Source organism: Myotis daubentonii, chromosome 2 (genome assembly GCF_963259705.1).
Source record: "Myotis daubentonii chromosome 2, mMyoDau2.1, whole genome shotgun sequence".
Classification (NCBI taxonomy): domain Eukaryota; kingdom Metazoa; phylum Chordata; class Mammalia; order Chiroptera; family Vespertilionidae; genus Myotis; species Myotis daubentonii.
In genome coordinates this window covers 48,869,956-48,893,761 of record NC_081841.1, presented here as the reverse complement: position 1 = coordinate 48,893,761, position 23,806 = coordinate 48,869,956, and the positions used below count along the sequence as shown (strand labels likewise).

At 44.1% G+C, this 23,806-nt stretch overlaps 1 protein-coding gene across 1 annotated transcript in view; it reads left to right on the top strand.

Annotated features, from left to right (window-relative positions):
- The window catches only part of VDR (vitamin D receptor), a 44,023-nt gene extending 21,566 nt beyond the window's left edge, over positions 1-22,457 (top strand). Inside the window, exons 4-9 of the mRNA XM_059682669.1 lie at positions 103-287; positions 536-656; positions 2,926-3,097; positions 19,524-19,675; positions 19,872-19,988; positions 21,312-22,457. Of these exons, the coding sequence (XP_059538652.1) occupies positions 103-287; positions 536-656; positions 2,926-3,097; positions 19,524-19,675; positions 19,872-19,988; positions 21,312-21,571 (1,007 nt within the window). The 3' untranslated portion in view covers positions 21,572-22,457. The remainder of the gene's footprint in view (positions 1-102; positions 288-535; positions 657-2,925; positions 3,098-19,523; positions 19,676-19,871; positions 19,989-21,311) is intronic.
- The last annotated feature ends 1,349 nt before the right edge of the window (positions 22,458-23,806 follow it).

Below are 23,806 nucleotides of genomic sequence, written 5' to 3'. Positions count from 1 at the left end.
TGGGGGAGGCAGCCTTCACATCTTGTGTCTTTAGAGACCAGAGGAAGGTTTCTTGGAGGAGCTGCAGCCCCAGCCCTCCCAAAGCTCTCTTCTTACCCGCAGTCATCCTGACCGATGAGGAGGTGCAGCGGAAGCGGGAGATGATTCTGAAGAGGAAGGAGGAGGAGGCCTTGAAGGACAGTCTGCGGCCCAAGCTGTCGGAGGAGCAGCAGCGCATCATCACCATCCTGCTGGACGCCCACCACAAGACCTACGACCCCACCTATGCTGACTTCAGCCAGTTCCGGGTAGGCCGCCCACTGGCCCTGAAGGATGAGCCACAAGGGGATCCTGGGCCTGGGGGGGGGGGGGGGGGAGGGGCAAGGCCTCCCAGTCCAACAGGAAGGGAACAATGGAGGCTGCTCCATCCCTCTCACTTCAGGGAGGCCGCCCCCTCCCATGGAACTTCCTTAAAGCCACTCCTGTGGGAGATCAAGGCCAAAGTAGGAAGGTGGCCTGAAATGTGAGCTTCTGATACTCCAACTTTCCCTTCCAGCCTCCGGTTCGAGGGCCTGAGGGTGGAGACAGCCATCTGTCAAAGTCATCCTTGAGACACATGCCCAGTTTCTCTGGGGACTCATCCTCCTCCTGCTCAGATCAGTACACCGGCTCCCCAGGTAAGCAGGACCACACACCTTGCTCCCTGGTGAGCGGGGAGAGGAGCCCAGAGCTTTCCCATCTGTTGATCATATATGATCAACATAATGATCATATATATATATACATATATATATATATATATATATATATATATATATATATATATATATATCTCCAATGAACATCTATCACCTTAGTTACAAAGATTTTTTGGTGTGATGAAAACTTTTAAGATTTACTCTCTTAGCAACTTTCAAATATTCAAAACAGTATTGTTAACTATAATCATCAGAGCCTGGGCCTTTTGGAAGGTGGGATTTGGCATGGAAGAGTCCCCTTGCAGCCAACTTTACCCCAGAGTCCTGGGGGACCATTAAGGCCCTAGAGGACCTGTCACCTCCAGCCCATCCTTTCTTTTCTTCTTATGTGCTCTTTTTCTGCCTTCCTCTTCATCTTCCTGCCTCATCCTCCCCTGCTCTTGTCCTTCAACCACTACCTCTCAGCCAACCCCAACCCTGCTGCCCTCAGCCTGGGGCCTCCTCTCCCCCCACCCCAAGGAACTAGAACCTTCAGACTCACTGATGGATATGGGTCCCAAATTCAGGGCAGGTGGCAGGGGTCCCAGTGCCAGCTGGACAGAGATGGCAGTGGAGCCAGACATTGGCATATTCCTTTGCATCAATGAGGGTCCATCTGCATGTCACATTTGTCTGTACTTCAGTTTTTAATAATAATTTTATATTATTTAGGAGTTTTGATACCCTCTCATAAGTTAATTGATTTGAGATGCTCACCCCCCCATGGTATTACCAGTAAAGCATATGTTTATTTAACAATTCAAACTAGTTAACTTTTTTATTTTTTAATTATCTTACAAAAGTAGTACATGTTTATTGTAGACATTAAGAAAATAAAAATTAAATTATATATATATATGTGTGTGTATATATATATATATATATATATATATATAATCTTTAACCCTACTACCCATTTAATCACTGTTAGCACTGTGATGTATCTCTCCCATTTTGTAATTTTTATTTATGTATTTTAAATATATTTTTATTGATTTTATTTTTTTAATATGTGTGTATTGATTTCAGAGAGGAAGGGAGAGGGAGTGAGATAGAAACATCAATGATGAGAGAGAATCATTGATCGGCTGTCTCCTGCATACCCCCTACTGGGGATGAGCCAAAACCCAGGCATGTGCCCTGATCAGGAATCGAACTGTGACCTCCTGGTTCATGGGTGGATGCTCAACCACTGAATCATGCTGGCTGGGCTATTTTTATTTATTTTATAGGGAAAGGAATGGAGAGGGAGAGAGAAACATTAATCAGCTGCCTCCTGCAAGCCCCCTACTGAGTACTGAACCTACAGTCCAGACGATCTTTAGGTACATTGGGCAATGCTCAACCAAATGAACCACACTGGCCAGGACTCATTTCTTAAAAAAACACATTTGCATATTCAGAAATGGAATTGTGCCATACACAGTCTGGTACTTCACTTTTTTCTCACAATAATACATTGTATCATATTTTCACTCAGTATACACCCAGAATATTATTTTTAAAGGTTGCATGGCAGTCTGGGGTATGAATGTACAATAACATATCTAAATCCCCTACCATCAGATATTTAGATTATTTCCCAGCTTTTCATTAAGATAACAGTATACTTGTTGCTAAATATTTGCACTTATTGGGAATGTCTTCCTTGTGATGAATTCCTGGAAGTGCGAGTAGTGGTTAAAGAATATGCATAATTGTCAATAGCTTGCGAGGTGACTTGCGAAGATTGGTGCCTCCTTTAGTGCACAAAATTGCCTAGTTCCCTGCATCTTCATAAATATTGGTCTCAACATTTAAGCATGTTTGTTTCTAGTTTATAGGTGAAAAGTGTCGAGGTTTTATGTGACAAATTTTTTTTTTATCACTGGTGAGGTTAAACATTGCTTCCCACAAGTTTATTGGTTCCAAATTAGCTTTGATTTGGCAGCATTAGGAACAACACACAGAACATAAAATCATGACTTGAGGAAGTCTCATTTTGGAGTATCTGTGATTTTGGGTTTTACTGCCCCGCTCTGCTGAAAGAAGTGACGGGGAATCCTAGAGGGAAGCCTGGGCTGAGGAGTGACCTTGGGAGAGGCGGTCACTGTGGGATTCCCACCTGGCCCAGCTGCCAGGGCACGGGAGGTCCGCACAGGGCCCAGCAGGAGGAAGCCAGGCTCAAGTATCCTTAAGGAGTTCCTTTTCTCCCCTCCTCCTTCCTCAGACTTGATGGAGCCGACCAACTTCTCCAACCTGGATCTGAGCGAAGAAAACTCAGATAGCTCTTCTGTGACCCTAGACCTGTCCCACCTCTCCATGCTGCCCCACCTGGCTGACCTGGTCAGTTACAGCATCCAAAAGGTCATTGGCTTTGCCAAGATGATCCCAGGGTTCAGGTAAGAAGATTTGGGGACACCTGGGGAATAGAGTTAGAATCCTGGAGTGCGTTGCAAGGAGGCTTGAAGATCACAAATCCACTGCTTCCCAAAATAGAGAGTGAGGCCCTGCCGCAGACCTCCTAAGTAGACTCTCTGGGCTAAGCCCAGGGGTCTGTATTTTAGGAAGTGCAACCCTCCAGCATTACTTGAGAGAGCTCTTCATGCCCCACACCCTGTAGATGATGAAACAGAAGCCCAGGAAGGTATAGTGGCCAATGCCAGGACTCCCAGCATTGGAGCCCGTGGGTCAGAACCAGGTCTGGAACTCTTAGCTCACTGCTGTGTCCACTCAGCTGGCTTGGGCTTAATCCTCACAGTATGCCTTTAAGTTAAGCCCTCGTTAACCCTCCACACTAAATTCTGAAACCAGAATGAAGTGGTAGAGGGGAGAGAGGGTTAGGCACGAAGACTTGTGAAGGCGCTTAGGAGTCCTAGGAGGAGACAGATTTACCGGCATTTAAGATCTGGGCATCCTTCACCCAATATACCCTTCACCCAAGGCCATTTCCTAACCGTACTGAGACCTTTTTGCCCAAAAGGATAAGTATAAGGAGTTCTACTGGAGTAGAGATCCTGTTATGGATTCATTCATACAAATTTCTTTCACTCATTCAAGTGTTTTAATGGCATGTATAATACTCGTATTTAAAGTGTCATGCTGTGTCAAATAGTCTTTTTTATTATTTTTTACAGCCAAGTAGTACTCCATTGTGTCAATGTACCACTGCTTTTTAAAAAATTCTTTATTGTTTAAAATATTACATGTCTCCTTTTCCCCCCATTGACCTCTCCCCAGCCGTTCCCACCCCGCAGCACATGCCCTTCCCCCATACTATGTGTGTCCATGGGTTATGCTTATATGCAGGCATACAAGCCCTCTGGTTGATCTCTTATCCCCTCTACCCTCCCCTGCCTTCCCTCTGAGGTTGGACAGTCTGTTCAATGCTTCTATGTCTCTGGGTCTATTTTTGTCCTTTAGTTTATGTTGTTCACTATATTCCACAAATGAGCGAGATCATGTGATATTTATCTTTCTCCCACTGGCTTATTTCACTTAGCATAATACTCTCCAGGTCCACTCATGCTGTTGCAAATGTTAAGAGTTCCTTCTTTTTCACAGCAGCATAGTGTTCCATTGTGTAGATGTACCACAGTCTTTTAATCCACTCATCTGCTGATGGGCACTTAGGCTGTTTCTAAATCTTAGCTATTGTAAATTGTGCTGCTGTGAGCATAGGGGTGCATATATCCTTTCTGATTGGTGTTTCTGATTTCTTGGGATATACTCCTAGAAGTTGGATTACTGGGTCAAATGAAAGTTCCATTTTTAATTTTTTGAGGAAACCCCATATTGTTTTCCACAGTGGCTGCACCAGTCTGCATCCCACCAACAGTGCACGAGGGTTCCTTTTTCTCCACATCCTCGCCAGCACTAGTCCTTTGTTGATTTGTTGATGAAAGCTATTCTGACAGGTGTGAGATGGTACCTCATTGTCATTTTGATTTGCATCTCTCGGATGATTAGTGACTTTGAGCATGTTTTCATATGTCTCTTAGCCTTCTGTATGTCTTCTTTTGAAAAGTGTCTATTTAGGTCTTTTGTCCATTTTTTTAAAATTTAAATTCTTTATTGTTTAAAGAATTATGTAAGTCTCCTTTTTCCCCCATTGACCTCTCCCTGGCCACTCCCACCCCACCCCCAGCACATGCCCTCACCCCCCTACTGTCTGTGTCCATTGGTTATGCTCATATGCATGCATACAAGTTCTTTGGTTGATCTCTTAGACCCCTGCCTTCCCTCTTAGGTTGGACAGTCTGTTCAATGCTTCTATGTCTCTGGCTCCATTTTTGTTCATCAGTTTATGTTGTTCATTATATTCCACAAATGAGTGAGATCATGTGATATTTATCTTTCTCCAGCTGGCTTATTTTGCTTAGCATAATGCTCTACAGGTCCATCCATGCTGTTGCAAATGGTAAGAGTTCCTTCTTTTTTTATAGCAGCCTAGTATTCCATTCTGTAGATGTACCACAGTTTTTTAATCCACTGATCTGCCTTTTGCCCATTTATTGATTAGATTGTCTATATTCCTTTTGTTAAGTTCAATGAGTTCCCTATAAATTTTGGAGATTAAACCCTTATCAGATATAATATTGACAAATATGTTCCCCCATGCAGTGGGCTCTCTTGTTGTTTTGTTGATGGTTTATTTTGCTGTGCAAGAGCTTTTTATTTTGATGTAGTCCCATTTGTTTATTTTCTCCTTAGTTTCCATTGTCCTAGGAGCTGTATCGGTAAAGATATTGCTATGACATATATCTGATATTTTGCTGCCTATGGATTCTTCTAAGATTTTTATGGTTTCCTGTCTTACATTTAAGTCCTTGATCCATTTTGAGTTTATTTTTGTGTATGGTGTAAGTTAGTGGTCTATTTTCATTTTTTTACATGTACCATCCAATTTTCCCAATACCATTTATTGAAGAAACTATCTTGACTCCATTGTATGCTCTTGCCTCCTTTGTCAAATATTAATTGATCATAATGGCTTGGGTCAATTTCTGGGTTCTATATTCGGTTCCATTGGTCTATATGTCTGTTCTTGTGCCAGTACCAGGCAGTTTTGAGAACAGTGGTTTTGTAATATAGCTTAATATCTGGTATTGTGATCCCTCCAACTTTGTTCTTCTTCCCCAGGATTGCTGCGGCTATTCAGGGTCTTTTTTTATTCCATATGAATTTTTGGAGAGTTTGTTCTAGGTCTGTGAATTATGCCATTGGTATTTTAATGGGAATTGCATTGAATCTACTTTGGGTAGTATGGACATCTTAATTATGTTTATTCTACTAATCCATGAGCACGGTATATTGCTCCATTTGCTTATGTCTTTCTCTATCTCTCTTTTCAACGTCCTGTAGTTTTCCAAGTACATGTCTTTTGCCTCCTTAGTTTAGTTTATTCCCAGGTATCTTAATTTTTTTGTTGCAATGATTAATGGGATTTTTTTTTTTTTTTTTTTTTTTTTTTTTTTTTTTTTAGTTTTTCTTTCTGTGAGTTCATTATTGGTGTATAAAAAGGCCATAGATTTCTGGGTGGTAATTTTGTATCCTGCTTTATTGTCAAATTCATTTATTAAGTCTAGTAGTTTTTTTATGGCATCTTTAGGGTTTTCTATGTATAAATAATATCATGTCATCTGTGAATAATGACAGTTTTACTCCCTTTTCAGTTTGGATGCCTTTTATTTCTTCTTCTTGTCTGATCGCTATGGCTAGTACTTCTAGTACTATGTCAAACAGGAGTGGTGAGAGTGGGCATCCCTGTATTGTTCCTGTTCTTAGGGGAAATTGTTTTAGTTTTTGCCCATTGAGTATGATGTTGGCTGTAGGTTTGTCATATAAGGCTTTTATTATGTTGAGGTATGATCCCTCTAGTCCCACTTTGCTGAGAATTTTTATCAAGAAAGGATGTTGGATTTGTCAAAAGCTTTTTCTGCATCAATTGATATAATTATGTGATTTTTGTCTCTCAATTTGTTTATGTGATGTATAACATTTATTGATTTGTGTATATTGTACCAGCCTTGCATCCCCAGAATAAATCACACTTGTTCATGGTGTATGATCTTTCTAATGTAATGCTGGATCTGATTTGCTAGAATTTTGTTGAGGACTTTAGCATCTATGTTCAGCAGGTATATTGGCTTATAATTCTCTTTCTTTGTAGTGTCTTTACCTGGTTTTGGGATTAGGGTAATGCTGGCTTCATAGACAGAGCTTGGAAGTGTGCCTTCCTCTTGAACTTTTTTGAATAATCTGAGGATAGGTTTAGTTTTTCTTTGAGTGCTTGGTAAAACTCCCCTGTGAAGCCATCCAGACCAGGGCTTTTGTTTGCTGGAAGTTTTTTGATTACTGCTTCAATTTCATCGATAGTTATCAGCCTATTCAGGTTATTTTATTCTTCCTGATTGAGTTTTGGAAGATTGTATTTTTCTAGAAATATGTCCATTTCATCTAGGTTGTCCAGTTTGTTAGAGTAGTTTGTAGTATTTTTTTTACAATCCTTTTGTATGTCTGTGGGGTCAGTTGTTACTTCACTTCTTTCATTTCTGATTTTGTTTATTTGGGTCCTCTCTCTTTGTTTCTTGGTGAGCTTGACTAGAGGTTCATCAATCTTGTTTATACTTTCAAAGAACCAGCTCTTGGTTTTATTGATGTTTTGTATTTCTTTTCTTTTCCTTTTTTTTTTTTTTGTCTCTATGCCATTTATTTCCTCTCTGATCTTTATTATTTCCTTCTTTCTGCATACCCTGGGCTTTACTTGTTGCTCTCTTTCTAATTCTTTAAGTGGTAGGGTTATATAATTTATTACCATTTTTTCTTGTTTTTTGAAGTAGGCCTGTAGAGCTATGAATTTCCCTCTCAGGACTGCTTTCACTATATCCCATAGATTTTGGATTGTTGTGTTTTCATTGTCATTTTTTTCCAGGATGCTTTTTATTTCTTCTTTGATCTCTTTGGTAACCTAATCATTGTTTAATAGCATGCTATTTAGCCTCCAAGTGTTTGATTTTTTTCTCATTGTTTTTATTGTAGTTGATTTCTAATTTTATGGCATCGTGATCTGAGAAGATGCTTGATACGATTTCTATCTTCTTGAATTTGAAGAGACTTTGCCTGTGTCCCAATATGTGGTCTACCTTTAAAAATGTCCCATGTGCACTTGAGAAGAATGTATATTCTGTACCTTTGGGGTAAAATGTTCTGAAGATGTCAATTAATTCCATTTGATCTAGTGAGTCATTTAGGATTGCTGTTTCTTTGCTGATTTTTTGTTTAGAGGATTTATCCAGTGGTATCAATGGCATATTAAAGTCCCCTACTATGATTGTATTGCTGTTGATCTCTCCCTTGATATCTTCCAGAAGTCTTTTTATGTATTTGGGTGCTCCTGTATGGAGTGCATATATGTTTACCAGAGTTATATCCTCTTGTTGAATTGCTCCATTTAGTATTATGAAGTGGCCCTCCTTCTCTCTTGTTATGGACTTCACTTTGAGGTCTATTTTGTCAAATATAAGTATTGCTATTTTTTCATTTTCATTTGCCTGAAAATTTTTTTGCCATCCCTTCACTATCAGTCTGTGTGAGTCCTTTATTCAGAGGGGGGTCTCTTGGAGACAATAAATATATGGGTCATATTTTCTTATCCATTCTATGTCTTTTGATTGGAGCATTTAATCCATTTACTTTTAAAGTTATTATTGATAGGTACTTTTTTGTTGCCAGCTTTATTCTTTATGCCTGTGTTCCTTCTTCCCTTTCTATTTATTTTTTTTTAAAGCAGTCCCTTTAGCATTTCTTGCATTGCTGGCTTGGTGGTAATAAACTTCCTTCGCCTTTTTTTATTAGTGAAGCTCCTGATTTCACCTTCAATTTTGAATGATAGCCTTGCTGGGTATAGTATTTTTGGATTCAATCCCTTGTTTTGCATCACTTTGTATATTTCATTCTTTTCCCTTCTGGCCTGATGTGTTTCTGTTGACAAATCAGTTGATAGCCTGATGGGAGATCCCTTGTAGGTAAATGTCTGTCTCTCTCTCTGGCAGCCTTTAAGATTCTTACTTTGGCCCTAACTGGTTTGGCTCAGTAGATAGAGTGTCAGACTGAGGACTAAAGGGTCCTGGGTTTAATTCTGGTCAAGGGCACATGTCTGGGTTGCAGGTTCAATCCCCAGTGGGGGGCATGCAGGAGGCAGCCAGTCAGTGATTCTCTCTCATCATTGATGTTTCTATCTCTCTCCCTCTCCTTTCCTGTCTGAAATCTATAAAAATATATATTTTTTTAAAAGATTCTTACTTTGTTGTTGATGTTTACCAATTTAATTATGATGTGTCTTGGCATTGGTCTTTTGGGTTCATCTTGTTTGGGACTCTGTGTGCTTCTTGGACTTGTGTGACTTTTTTCTTCCCAACATCAGGGAAGTTTTCTGTCATTATTTCTTCAAACAGGTTTTCTATTTCTTGCTCCACTTCCTCTCCTTCTGGCACTCCCATTATGTGGATGTTGTTTCATTTCATGTTGTCCCAAAGCTCCCTTAGGCTCTCCTCCTGCTTTTTAAGTTTTATTTTCAGTTGCTGCTCTGCTTGCATGTTTTTTTCTACCTTGTCTTCTAACTCGCTGATGCAGTCCTTAGTTTTTTCTAGTATACTGTTGAAACTTTCCATTGTGTTCTTTGCAGCTATGTCATTCTTCATTTCCTCTTGATTCTTCTTCATTTTCTCTTGATTCTTACACATGTTGTTGAATTTGTCTTCCAGTCTTTTCAACATCCTTAAAACCATTGCTCTGAATTCTTTCTCTGACAAATTGCTTGCCTCCATTTTATTTATTTCCTTTTCCGGTGATTCCTCCTTTTCTTTCGTATGGGGTTGTTTCTTTGTCTCCCCATTTTTGTTGTTCCTTTGTGATTGTTTCTATGTATTAGATTAAACTGCTATGCCACCCAGATATTTTGAGTTTGTCTTATAAGTAGATGTTTTGTGGGACCCAATGGTGCAATATCTCAGGTCTTCTGGGCTGAGTTCTAGGGATGCCCCCTACTTGGGATATTTGCATTTTCTTGATGTAGTTGGGTCTCAAGTATTATTGTTCTGTTCGTGGATGAAGTCTCCTCTCAGGGTGTCTAGTTATGTGGATCGCTCTCTACCATGTTGACTGAACAGCACAAAATACAACTCAACAAGACACAACACAAAGGGAAGAAAACACGAATGTACTCACTACACCGATAATCCCAATAAAAGTGACCATCAGAGAAAAGAGAATTAGGAGAGAGAAAAGAGAGCAAAAGTGATATTGAGAAAAGAAAAAAAGGTAAGAGAGAAAAGAAAAAGAAGAATAAATATAGGGGGAGAAAACACCACCAAACAAACAAATAAACCAAAAAATGCAAACAACAAACACCCAGAAAAAGGGTAGGACAGAATCTGTAGAGGCAGAGCTTATATACAGAAAGTAAGATTAAGAAATTGAATGAATAAGGGAAGGACCACAGTTCAGTATAGAGGAGTTAGAAAGAGAATGAGTGGATAAGAAGAAAAGAAAGATAGATAGATAGATAGATAGATAGATAGATAGATAGATAGATGATAGATAGAACAAAAAAAATTTAATTTAGCCCTAGCTGGTTTGGCTCGGTGGATAGAGCGTCAGCCTTCGGACTGAAGGGTCCCAGGTTCGATTCCAGCCAAGGGCACATGCCCGGGTGGTGGGCCCGATCCCCAATGGGGCGTGCAGGAGGCGGCCGATTCTCTCTCATCGTTGATGTTTCTATCTCTCTCTCTCCCTCTCCTTCCTCTCTGAAATCAATAAAAATATTTAAAAAAAAAATTTAATTTAGCTATTTATTTATTTTTGGAAAAGGAGAATAGAGGAGAGAGCAGATAGACTTGAGTTTAGTGAGTGAATCTAATTAAACAATTAGGAGAAGAAGAGAGCAAGAGAGGAAAGGAAAATAAAAACATAAAAAAACTGACTAGTGAAGAAAGAGAAAAGAGAGGGGTGCATGGACTTGGAGGAGGGGAGAGGAAATTAGATATATGAGTAAGCCAACAGAGACTACAATAATAATAACACATCAATAAAGCAGATAAAGAAGATCAATTTTAACAAGGGCTAAAAAGAAAGGAAAGAGAAAAACTAAAATGGGGACAGGAGAAGAGAAAACAGGATGAAAAAGGAAGACGTGAGGAAGAAAAAGGGTGGAAAAAATAGATAAAATAAAATAACAAAAAAGAATAAAAATAGAATAAAGAAAAAATAATACAAATAAAGGTAAAAAAACAAAAATAAACAAAAAATTTTTTAATAAAAGATAAAAAATAAAATAAAAAGTGAAGTGTCACTCGCTTCAGCTGAGTTTTAATGCCCCATGGGGGCTGGTTTAAGATCTCATTCTTCTGTCTGTCTGCCACTTCTCAGTTTCCTGTTAGGTAGTCAGCACCGTGTTGAAGTTCCAAGCGATCCACCGCTCCTCTGTGTCTATCTCCACAGCCTTGGCTGCAAGCAGGCGGGACCATCTGCCCGCTTTGCCTGTCTGCCTGCTGTCAATTGTGATCACTCAAGCATCTGTTTCTGACAGGGCTTTAGGTGGGGGCCGTGCTGCATTGCTTTCTGGGACTGAACGGCCCCTCTTCCACTCAGTCCCTGAGGGCTCTTTGGGGCTATTCAGAGTCTTTTTTTTTTTTTAAATTAAATCTTTATTGTTCAGATTATTACATTTGTTCCTCTTTTTTTTCCCCCCCATAACTCCCCTCCTCCCAGTTCCCGCCCCACCCTCCGCCCTCACTCCCCACCCACTGTCCTCATCCATAGGTGCACGATTTTTGTCCAGTCTCTTCCCACATCTCCCACACCCCTTTCCCCCCCAAGAATAGTCAGTCCATTCCCTTTCTATGTCCCTGATTCTATTATAATCAACAGTTCATTCTGTTCATCAGATTATTTATTCACTTGATTCTTAGATTCACTTGTTGATAGATGCATATTTGTTGTTCATAATTTGTATGTTTACCTTTTTCTTCCTCTTCCTCTTCTTAAAGGATACCTTTCAGCATTTCATATAATCCTGGTTTGGTGGTGATGAACTCCTTTAGCTTTTCCTTATCTGTGAAGCTCTTTATCTGACCTTCAATTCTGAATGATAGCTTTGCTGGATAAAGTAATCTTGGTTGTAGGTTCTTGGTATTCATCACTTTGAATATTTCTTGCCACTCCCTTCTGGCCTGCAAAGTTTCTGTTGAGAAATCAGCTGACAGTCGTATGGGTATTCCCTTGTAGGTAACTGAGTTTCTTTCTCTTGCTGTTTTTAAAATTCTCTCTTTATCTTTTGCTCTTGGCATTTTAATTATGATGTGTCTTGGTGTGGTCCTCTTTGGATTCCTTTTGTTTGGGGTTCTCCGCGCTTCTTGGACCTGTAAGTCCATTTCTTTCACCAGGTGGGGGAAGTTTTCTGTCATTATTTCTTCAAATAGGTTTTCAATATCTTGCTCTCTCTCATCTTCTGGCACCCCTATAATTCTGATGTTGGTACGCTTGAAGCTGTCCCAGAGGCTCCTTACACTATCCTCGCATTTTTGGATTCTTTTTTCATTTTGCTTTTCTGGTTGGATGTTTTTTGCTTCCTCGCATTTCAAATCATTGACTTGATTCTTGCGCTCCTCTGGTCTGCTGTCGGGCGTCTGTATAATATTCGTTGTTTCAGTCTGTGTGTGCTTAATTTCTAGTTGGTTCCCCAATATAAGATCAAGGGTCTTATTAGTTTTCGTGTAGATCTCATTAAGTTTATCGGCAGCTTCTAAACAGTTCTTGAGAGACCTTAAAAGTGTGGTTCTGAACTCTATTTCTTCCATTGACAATTTTGTCCTGTTTCTTTGTCTCCGCATTTTGTTATGCTTCCTTGGTGCACCCCCTAGTGGTCTTTGTTCGCAGTCTTATAGATAAATCTTGATTGTTGTAGCTAATTCCAGGGAGGGTTTGACCTCCAGGCCAAGTGGCTATGAGAATCAGCTGGGTCAGCAGTGAGAGAACTTCTGTCCTCTAGGGAGGTGCTAATCTAGCCTTTGCCTGAGGCTATCCGGCAAATGCCTCTGTGCAGGGCTTGGGCGGGGCGGCTCGCACAAGATCAACAGGGTGGGCCGGAGAGAGCAGTTATGGCGGCTCTCAGTCCTGTCCCCAGGGGCTCTGCCTCTCTGAGTCCCAGCACCTGCTGCAAAGCTGGGAGAGAAAGCTGCACTTGCTCTGACCAAAGCCAGACAGTCCCGCTTCTCCCGTTTGAGTCTGGGTCCCTAAAGACTCGCCTGTATCTGGAGCTCAGAGTCTGCGACTCCCTCCGGATTGAAAACGCCAACCACGTCCTCCGCAGCCAGCCCGCTCCGCGCACTCCGCACCTCAGAATTTGACTTCAGCACTGCGCCTCCTCTGAGTGTCCGTGTGCGTTTCTCTTTCCTCCTAGTTGTAGGACTTCCACTCAGCCAGCGTTCCTGTGGTTCTGGGTGATGTCCCTTCCGTTTTTTGGTTTCACTTTTGAAGTAGTTGTTCAAAGCAGCAAACTCCGGCGTTAACCTATGCCGCCATCTTGGTTCTCCCTATTCAGAGTCTTTGTTTCCTTTGAAAAGCTCCTGGTGTAGGCTGGATGTGGCTGTATTAGCTGCCTTGAAGCTGCTGGGAGGGGCTGGCTCTTCAGGGGAAAATGCCTGCTTAGGTGTGGAGGGTCAGGAATGTCTCAGTGCCAGATTACCGGTCACCTCTCCCTGTCCTGCTCTCCTCTACCACTTCTCTCCAGACTCCACAAATCTGCACCTCTACCTGCGCCACAGCCTTGGCTGAGGGTTTGTAATAGAAAGGTCCTATGAATTAGGTTTAGCGAATTAAAGCAAAGACAAAACAGAAGCAAAACAGCCACATGACTACGAGTTTCTCTCTCCCCTGCCCCCCTCCGGCACTGTGCAGCTTGGGCAGCTCTTCAGGCCGCCTTTCTGGGCGCAGCCTCTCATGGCTGTGGACTTAGATCTAGATTCCCCAGCTGCCAGCAGCCCTGTGGACTTCCTTTCCGCAGTCGGATGTTACACCTGTCCCCAAGGGACACGGACTTGGTGCAGTGTAACTTCTTTCTGACCCTCTCAGCCCAGTGGTCACACGTCTCTCTCCTGCGCAGATCCCCGATCCTACCATTCTCAGGCGTCCTCGGCCCTTTCTGGCTGCAAATTGTCTTGCCAGGTGTGTCTAATTTGCCAATTGATGTTATTCAATTTAGTTGCTCCTTCTATTTGCTCCGGGACATGTCTGCCTATTCGGCCGCTATTTTTCCTCCTCTTCTGTACCACCTCGAATAGTCTTAAAATAGTTAAAAGTTGACACCTTTAGTAGATATGTTGGGGGGGTAATTACATCTATATGTATGTATATTCATATCCTCATTCTTTCTAAAAGTTCATTTAGAACAGTGGTTCTCAACCTTCCTAATGCCGCGACCCTTTAATACAGTTCCTCATGTTGTGGTGAACCCCAACCATAAAATTATTTTCGCTGCTACTTCATAACTGTAATATTGCTACTGTTATGAATTGTAATGTAAATATCTGATATGCAGGATGTATTTTCATTGTTACAAATTGAACATAATTAAAGCATAGTGATTAATCACAAAAACAAAATGTAATTATATATGTGTTTTCCGATGGTCTTAGGCGACCCCTGTGAAAGGGTCGTTCGACCCCCAAAGGGGTTGTGACCCACAGGTTGAGAACCGCTGATTTAGAACATTGTCATAATATACATATACAATGTGATTGAGAAATAGAAATAAATCAATCGTTTCAAGTAATGACAATAGTTGCAATTGTAGCAGCAGGCACATAATGGCTCCTAGATACTGATGTTCAGATTCAGTGCTGGAGCCAGAAAACAATTTCACATTGGTCAGCTCTGAATGGAAACTAAAATGGGGTACCATTTATTGTTTTGTGAACCTCCCTGCTACATAGGGAAGTCATCAGTTACTATCTAAGTTACCACAAGGCCAGCTAGATACTGGTGATTCACAAGGCTAAAACCCAGCACTTCCCAGTTTGTTTCTGCCCCAAGACCACTGGCTCTGTGTTATTTTATGCCTCTCCCCACTCCAAATACCAGGGGCGTTCCAATGCTCTTCCCCTAGAATTAATGGGAAAATTGTAAAGAAGAAAAAACATCAAATGGCATTGAGACGCTTACCGCATTGTACATTTGGTTGTAGCAAAGGGAAGAAGGAGCACTCTGGCAGTCAGGCAGGAGCGAGCTGCCGTCACCTGTGAGCTCAGCGTTGTGCGGGGCCTGGGATCTACCCTTTCCTTGGAACAGACAGCACATTCCGCTCAGTACAAGTTCCAACTTTCTCCTTCACTCTTCATGTTATTGTTTGCAAACTCCATGTGTTCCAGAGTCTTGTTTTATGTAAACAGCCATAGGAAAAAAACACCTCAGGGTGCCAACGGATACATGGCAGCACCCGGCTCTCATCTTAATTTAAGGGAGCAGTTCTCATTTAGGCAGGGTCCATCCTTCCCTGCCAAGTGGGGAGGGGGATGAAAGGCCATCTGATGCTAGGATTTGGTGATTCTAAGTGGTGGCTGGGATGGCATACAAGGGAAATGGTCCCGAAAAGAAAGCCACTCATTTAACCAGATTACCCCGTGGCAGCCCCCTCCATTACGTCACCCAAACCCCTATTTTTCTCCCATGCCCTTGGCCCCTATCCCTTAACCTCGGCACATATACGCTTACACAAATAACACTACCAGTTCTTCAATTTCTCTCCCCGAGGATGAGTTGAAGTCTTTCACTTTTCTTCCCTTTCAAGCCTCATTTCCAGAGTTCCTTTGTCTAGCCTTGCAGTCCTTGAGAAGTCACTCATCGGACTTTGTTCCAATAGAAATGGAGCAGGCCTGGGAAAGAGCTCTTGGGGGCACACTGATGTGGATACAGAGGTGATGTGGAGCCTGGAAGAGGGCCAGAGCCCAGGTTCTGGGGCAGCAGTTCTCAACCGGTGGGTTGCGACCCCTTTGGGGGTCGAACGACCCTTTCACAGGGGTCGCCTAAATACATCCCCGCATATCAGATATTTACATTACAATTCATAACAGTAGCAAAATTACAGTTATGAAGTAGCAACGAAAATAATTTTATGGTCGGGGGTCACCACCACATGAGGAACTGCATTAAAGGGTCGCGGCATTAGGAAGGTTGAGAACCACTGTTCTGGGGGGGACCCAGGTGGGGCCAGCCCATTAGCTCTCCGGTTCTGCCGGTTTCTGTACTTAGGAGTTCTGTTTTTCCAAGAAGTGCAAAAACAGTGGCTATGTCCTTGGTGGCTTTGATCTTGTTGCCTGTAGGCAGGGGTGGAGGGTGTGGGGAGGGCAGGATTAGACATCTGTGTGGGTGAGTGGGTGGTGGGGAGAACAGGATGAGACTCTAATGTGGGCATGGGACCAAAGTAGGGTAGGATTGGATGGACTGTAGGGTATGAACAGTGCTGTGGTGTGGCCTGGGCCCTGCTCCTGACTCCCTCCCCGCCTCCCTCAGACTCTCAGTCTGCACCCCACCAATATCCCTCCCTCCGTGTTGCAAAAGAAATGCATGGAGGAAGTGGGGCCAGGAGCAGTTCTGGATCTGGGAATCATGGACCACAGGTTTCACTGCCAAGAGAGGTGCATGAGAGACGAGGCCAAATCAGCTGGAGCCCGGCCCTGTGGGCTAAGAGCCTTCAACCTCACTGTCATTTCCATTCCCAGGGGCTCCTTCCTGAGTCTCAGACCTGAGGGACAAAGTGTTTCCGATGTCCTTCCCTTTGCGTTCACTTGTTCATCTATCCAACCAGCTGCTTTCTTACATAAACTGTGAGGGATTAAAGTTGACAAGAACACAATCTCTGTCCTCCCAGATCAGAGTCTGATGGAAGAGATAGACATGTAAACAACTGCTGGGAGGAGATAAGAGCTCTAGAGAGGCCTGCTAGAGGGGCCGTGGGAATACAGGTGGGAGGGGCTGGATTCTGCCTGGGGGGTGGGAAAGCCAGGATTGGGACACATTTCCAGAGCTCATCACAGGTGCCCAGAAGCGGCCACAGGTGCAAAAACTGATCAGGGTATAAACACTACACAGGCCCAGGGAGGAAGACAGACTGTGCTGGTGTCTGTCATAGCAGGAACAAGGTCTCTTAGGATTTCTCCACCTCTACCCTCACCCCCACCAGTTCCAGTTCTGGCTGTGAGCTGCACTTAGAAATGCCCTGTATTTTCAGGCCATGGGTAGTAATTCAAGGTCATCCTAGGTTTGCTTTCATAGAAGTCCAGATTACAATAGGCAGTGTTATATACTCTGGTTTCTCTTCAGATCGCATAAATCTTTCGCCTTTTACAATAGGCAGTGGTCTCCCCAGCAATCTCTCTGGCCAAACACCCATGGGATGTTTGACCACTTCTGGACATTAATTTTTAGTGGGCCATTGAACAAAGGGTTATGTTCTAAGATAATTTTCACAAAATTACTTGTAATAACAAAAATTAGAAGCAACTAAATGTCCCAAAATAAGTGGATAGGAGACTGATTAAATAACTTCTAGTATGTTGATATAATATAACATTCTCCAACCCTCTATGAACTGGGCTAAAGAAATTTTAGTGATGTAAAAAGTGGACACAGGCCTAACTGGTGTGGCTCAGTTGGTTGAGCATGTCCCATGCATCAGGAGGTCACAGGTTTGATTCCCGGTCAGGGCACATGCCCAAGTTGTGAGCTCAATCCTCAGTAGGGGGCATGCAAGAGGCAGCTGATCAATGTTTCTCTCTTGTTGATGTTTATATTTCTCTATCGCCTTCTCTCTGACATTAATAAAAACATTTTGAAAAAAAGGAGTGGGACAGAATTACTATGAACTTGAGTATGTTAAAAAGATATTTGCGTAGAAAAAAAGGTAAGAAAATATACCAAAATGTTCGTTGTGGTTATGAATAGTTTTATTTGTTTTTATATTTTTTCTGTATTTTCTAAAGATGTAATGATGAACATGTATTAGCTATATAATGAATTAAAACCCAAATGAGGGTGTTTCTATTTTTTTAAGTGTGGATTGAGCATCTAGAGAAAAGTGACAAGGATGGTGAGATGTCTAGATGCCGTGCCATTAGGGCTGTCTATTCTGGACAAGATGCAAGGGGTGCATGGTAGCTTTCTTTAAAAGGTTAAAGGGATGCCCATAGCTAATGGAAAGGTCTGGTTCTGTGTTCCTTGAAAAAATAGGAGTACAAGCAATGTGTCACCATGTGAGTTATAGATCAACAGAATAAAGACTCTTAATGAAGAGCTAACAGATTTGTGGCTGAATCTAGAGGCCATGAGCTCCTTGACTCAAGAATCCTGGGGAGGCTGTGTGGGAACCATGTGTCAGGAATGCTGAAGAAGACACTGGACCACATAGCCTCTAAGAGAGGTCTTCCAACTCTACCACTCTGTGGTTTTTTTTCAATGTAGACTCTTTGCTAGTCACCCTAATCATCTTTTTATGAACCAAAGTATAGCCACAGAGAGGATGACAGCCTATCTACAGGATATCCAGGCAGAAATATAGAGTCAGGAAGAGAGGGCAGAAAAAAACAGAAGCAAGTTGATCTGCAGGCTCTGCTTTTTTATTGTCATTGTTCAGACAAGCCCAGCTCATGATGCAGAATAGTGGAACGAGACATTGGACTTTTGATCCATTAGCCCATACTTGTTGACTTTCTCTTGTGCTCAGGGCTAAGTGATCCGTGTGTGGGTAATTAAGAGGTGATGCTGGCCTTCAAGTAGCTTACCGTTAAGGTCCAGATCAGGCATATGAAAAACAAAGCCAAAGGGAGAAAGACAAAATAGGAGTACAAGCAATGTGTAGGGGGTTGTAAGGGAATGGCTCCAATTCTATTGAAGAGAATCAGAGGGTGGGGAACTCCAAGGAAGACCTCATCAGATTTAGGATCAGAAGGACCAGATGGGGGGAAAGAAGAAGGGCATTTTTGGCTGCAGCTGTCACATGCTCAGAGGTATGGTGGTGTGAGGACACAGCATCGGAACGTGGAGTGGTCCACAGTTGTTCGAATGGAGGGTTGGTGGGGTTTGCAATGGGAAATGGGCTAGAAAGACAGGTTGGAGCTAATTTACGGAGTACAAGCTTGACCCTGGGTGTTTGATAATCAGTGAGGATTTCTAAGCACAGGAGTGTGACCCTTTCCTGTAGCAGCAGTAAGAAAGATGAATGAGAGACACAAGAGTTTTGACTCCAGAATTCTAGTAGGAGGCAACTAAAAAAGATGATGGAGCTATAACCATCATCTGGGAGTGGGAATGAGGTCAAGGGTTCCAGAGATGTCCTAGAGACAGAGTTGGCTGACCTTACTACTAGGAAGGACTGAAGGACAGGAGGAGGGGGGTGGGGGGGAAGCATGGGAGCTGTTGAAGATGATTCTGGCCATACATTTGTAGACCACATATTCATGTCATAACCCTGGGAGCTTCCTCAGGCTCTATCCTCCTGTCACTAAAATACCGCTCGTTGATTAGAACTGGGAGATCCTGGCAAGTCACTGGGTTTTCCTCTTTTTTACTAGCTGAGCTACTTCATTTCTTATCTTGACATACAGTCTTGAGTTGTCTCCCTCAAGAAATAGTCTTGTTCTTTCCAACTAGGCTTTAAGCTCCTCAATGGAGGATCCAGGGCACATACTGGTTACCTGGCAAGTATAGACCTGTCAAAACACTACACTGGTTTGCATGACTTGCAGATCTAACCTTCACCTCCGCCCTCCCTGGCAGAGATCTGACCGCTGAGGACCAGATTGTGCTGCTGAAGTCAAGTGCCATCGAAGTCATCATGTTACGCTCCAATCAGTCCTTCACCATGGACGACATGTCCTGGACCTGTGGGGCCGAGGACTACAAGTACCGCATCAGTGATGTGACCAAAGGTGTGTCTGGGCTCTGTCTTCACCCTCTCTTAGCTCCCAGACTCTGGCTCCACCCACTCTGGGATCATGGGCCCTGCTCAGGCAGCAACAGGGAGAGAAAGGCAAGGGTCAGGCCTGGTCAGGGTTGGAGGTGGGGTGGGGTGCAATGGGTGTCTCCTCAGTTCGGCCCACAGCATCTGACCATTCTCTCTCATAGCTGGACACAGCCTGGACCTGATTGAGCCACTCATCAAGTTCCAGGTCGGTTTAAAGAAACTGAACTTGCATGAGGAAGAGCATGTCCTGCTCATGGCCATCTGCATTGTCTCCCCAGGTATGAGGCCTAGTAGTGAGGAACTCAGGGACCTGGGACATGGGGAATAGGGGAAATGAAGTCCTGGTGAGAGCCGCCTGGCTGTCTTAAGAGAGAAGTGAGCAAGTTTTAGGCAGACAGACTAGGAAACAACCACTGTGCTGCGTTTGCAAAGCTCATATGGTGTCTGTACACTGAGGCCCACTGTCCTTGGCCTTACCTAGTGAGGCGGTTAGTGATTCATAGGTGGGATTCTTGGGAGCCAGGTAGACGGGGTTTCTCAGACCACAGAGAGTCCCGGATAGTCCCAATATGCAGGGTTTGCTCTTGTGTGAATAACACCGAACTTCCTTGACACTTGAGCTCTCCTAGGGGTCAGGGTAAAAAAACAAAAACAAAAACAAACCTGGGAACCAAAGTATGGTTCTGCCTAGACAGTATACCTGACTAATTTTGGGGGCAGTGGGCTGTGATCCATGGACTCTTCTACCTGTTTGGGATGGGAAGAGGGAGAGAGGCTGAGGAGGAGGTTATTGTGGTCCTAAGGATGTTATATTTGGTGATGAGGCCCAAAGTGGTGCAGCCCTGTCTCAGCTACTCAGGGAACAAGTAAGTGACTTCTACCCAGGGATGCTTTCCTAGGCTGGGGAACCAAGGAATGGATATGGGCTCCCCTCCCCTTTCCAGCCAGCATTCACTCATTCATTCATACATACACTCAGCAATGATTTATTGAGCACCTACCAGGTACTAAGTACTATGCTGGGCATAGGGATTCAGCAGCAAACACGATTTCTCTCCCATGAAGTGTAAGAGGAGACATGAAACAAATACTATTTAACAACTAATTTCAAATGTAATGAGAGTTTTAAAAAAATAAAGAAGTGTGTGATACTACAGATGGGTATAATAAAAGGAGGGAACCTGATGTAGTCTGGAGCATGGAGGTAGGGAGTTATCAGGAATGGCTTTCTTGAAAGTCTTTTAAACTGTTATGTGAAGGATCAGTAAAAGTCAGGCAAAGATAAAGAGTTGAGTTCCAGGCAGAGGGAACATAAAAGTGTATCTGAAGGCCAAAGACTCTGATGGAAAGACTAAAGATAGAGGGACAGGGCCAGATGGGCCCATAAAATTACCTGCAGCTTGATCCTAAATGCAATAGGAAGTGGTTGAGAGGCTTTAAGGGCTGTGATGTCACAGGTCAGTAGTCATACAGGGGTGACTTAGGAGAATGCTGAAGTTGGGGGTCTGTCTATGTGGACCAAAGGGTGGTGGGGAGATTGAATAGTAAGGACCCAGCTCAGAGCTCCTGTACCTCCTCCTCCTGCCTCCCTGTGCCTACAGACCGTCCCGGAGTACAGGATGCTGCACTGATCGAGGCCATCCAGGACCGCCTGTCCAACACACTGCAGACCTACATCCGCTGCCGCCACCCACCCCCAGGCAGCCACCTGCTCTATGCCAAGATGATTCAGAAGCTGGCTGACCTGCGTAGCCTCAACGAGGAGCACTCCAAGCAGTACCGCTGCCTCTCCTTCCAGCCCGAGTGCAGCATGAAGCTCACACCTCTTGTGCTGGAGGTGTTTGGCAATGAGATCTCCTGACTACAGCACCCTGTGGTGGTGCCTGGGTGGGGCTGCTCCTCTAGGGCTGGGTGACCGGGCCGGGGGATGGCTGCTGCCCAACAGCCCTTCCCACCCACTCTCCAGTATAGCCCCTTTCCCCCTACCTTTTCTCCCTGCCCAACCTAACACCAGGTCCCCGATATCTACAGGCCACAGGCTGACCCCAGTCCCTGAAGACCTCAGTTATGAGGAGTTGCTGTTTATTTGACAGAGAGACTCAAGTCGGGGCAGAGGGCAAAGGCTGAAGGCAGGACCTCACCTGGGAATGTCCCCACCATTCCAGAAGTGGCTGCTGGCTGGTGCCCAGAGTTAGGAAAGGAAAAACAGGTGGGCAGGAAAAACACACCTATTCCTCAGGGACAGATACCCATACCTCCCCCCTGATTCAGGTCCACATGTCCAGAGCCTAGTGGGGATCTCCCTCCCCTGCACCACCATGATAAGGAACTGGCCACAACCCCCATTTTATCCCCACCTCACCCTGACACCAGTCTGTGCTGCTCTGTCTCAGGGCAGCATGCCATGATGGGGCCTTCTCCCTCTGTTTCCCATCCCTGGCCTGTCTAGGATACTCACTGCCAAGAATGACCAAAAACTGGGTGACTAAGGTCACAACTCCCCCCTCACCCATCCCTGTTGGCCAAAGTGCACTTGCCTTTCCCTCAGAGCCCACTTTCATCCCATCCCCATGGTAACGTTCTCCTTGGAAGTAGCTATGGTGAGGGAGCTTTCTCCCTATGGCTGGGCCACTGGCCCAAAACCCACCTGCTGGGAGAGCCAAGGAAGGAAGAAAGCAGGGCCCAGGTGGTGGGACACAGGCAAACCCTGCCTTACAGAAGAGTAGTGGGTGGTGGCCACAACTGTCCCCTGGTGCCGGGAGCCGGTCCATCCTTGCTGTTTCAAGGGACCTGGCATATATGGCATACGGTTCTTAATATGTTTGCTCACCTTCTTGGCGCTGTGTTTTAACCAAGGTCACCTCTCTGAGAAAGGTTGAATCCCCAGGTAGGGATTTTCCCCTGAAGTTAGGGAGGGAATAAAACCCCTCAACTAAGTGCCAGGGGGGTAATTAATCCCTTTAACTATGAACAATCATGCTTAAACTACATAATCTTTTCTCCCTGGAATGGAGATAAGAAACGCCCTAACCTTTGTAATAGAGATTGATAGGATTGAATCAACTGGTATAAATACAGTTGTAACAAGACAGAAACACACAGAATTTAGAACACAGAACTAGAGACAGAAGAACTTCGCTGGAGAGAGCATGCCGGAGGATCCTGGACCGGGACTGGCCTCGGAGCCTGGAGGCAGAGCCTGGCGAGAGAGCATGGCAGGGGATCCTGGACTGAACCTGACTGCGGAGATTGGCAGGAGAGCCTGACTAGAACCTGGTGACTGAACCTGACTGGAGAACCTGAGCAGAACCTCTCTGGAGATCGAGACCAGAACTTGGCTGGAGATCCTGGCTAGGCTGCTAATCAACTGAAGGCTGTCTCCGTGCCATTCCTTCTTCGCCGACTCCGTCCACACCTTTGGGGACCCCTGGACCCGCTGGGGCTGGACCCTGGCATATGGCGCCCGAACAGGGACCCCTAGGTAAGTGCCCCACACACGGGACGGATTGGACTCCACTGTAGGAAGAGGGTGGATAGTCTTCGCCAACTCCGTCCACACCTTTGGGAACCCCTGGAACAGGATTCCCTTAGGTAAGCCGCCCCATTGAGAACCTCCACACTCGGGACGGATCAGACTCCACCGTAGGAAGAGGGTGGATAGTCTTCGCCGACTCCGTCCACACCTTTGGGAACCCCTGGAAAAGGATTCCCCTAGGTAAGCCCCCACCCCATTGAGAACCCCCACACTCGGGACGGATAGGACTCCACCAGGGTGCTACAGACCCCCCTATAGAGGATAAGTAGGGTAAGAAGGTGGATAGTACAGAACTTAGATTGAGAAGATGTGCCATACTGAGTCCAAAGAAAGAAGACTCTGTATTGATCTTTAGATTAAGAAGATGTGCCATACTGAGTCTAAAGAAAAAAGACTCCGTATTGATCTTTTAACACATATGCTTGCTAGCAGAGGAGTTAAGGTTACTCCCAGTCAGATGGAACATTTTATACAAGAAATATGTCCATGCTTTTCTGAGGAAGGAAAGGTGCCGGAAAGGTAAATGTAGAGGCATGGGAGAAGGTAGGCCCAAGGAGCCTT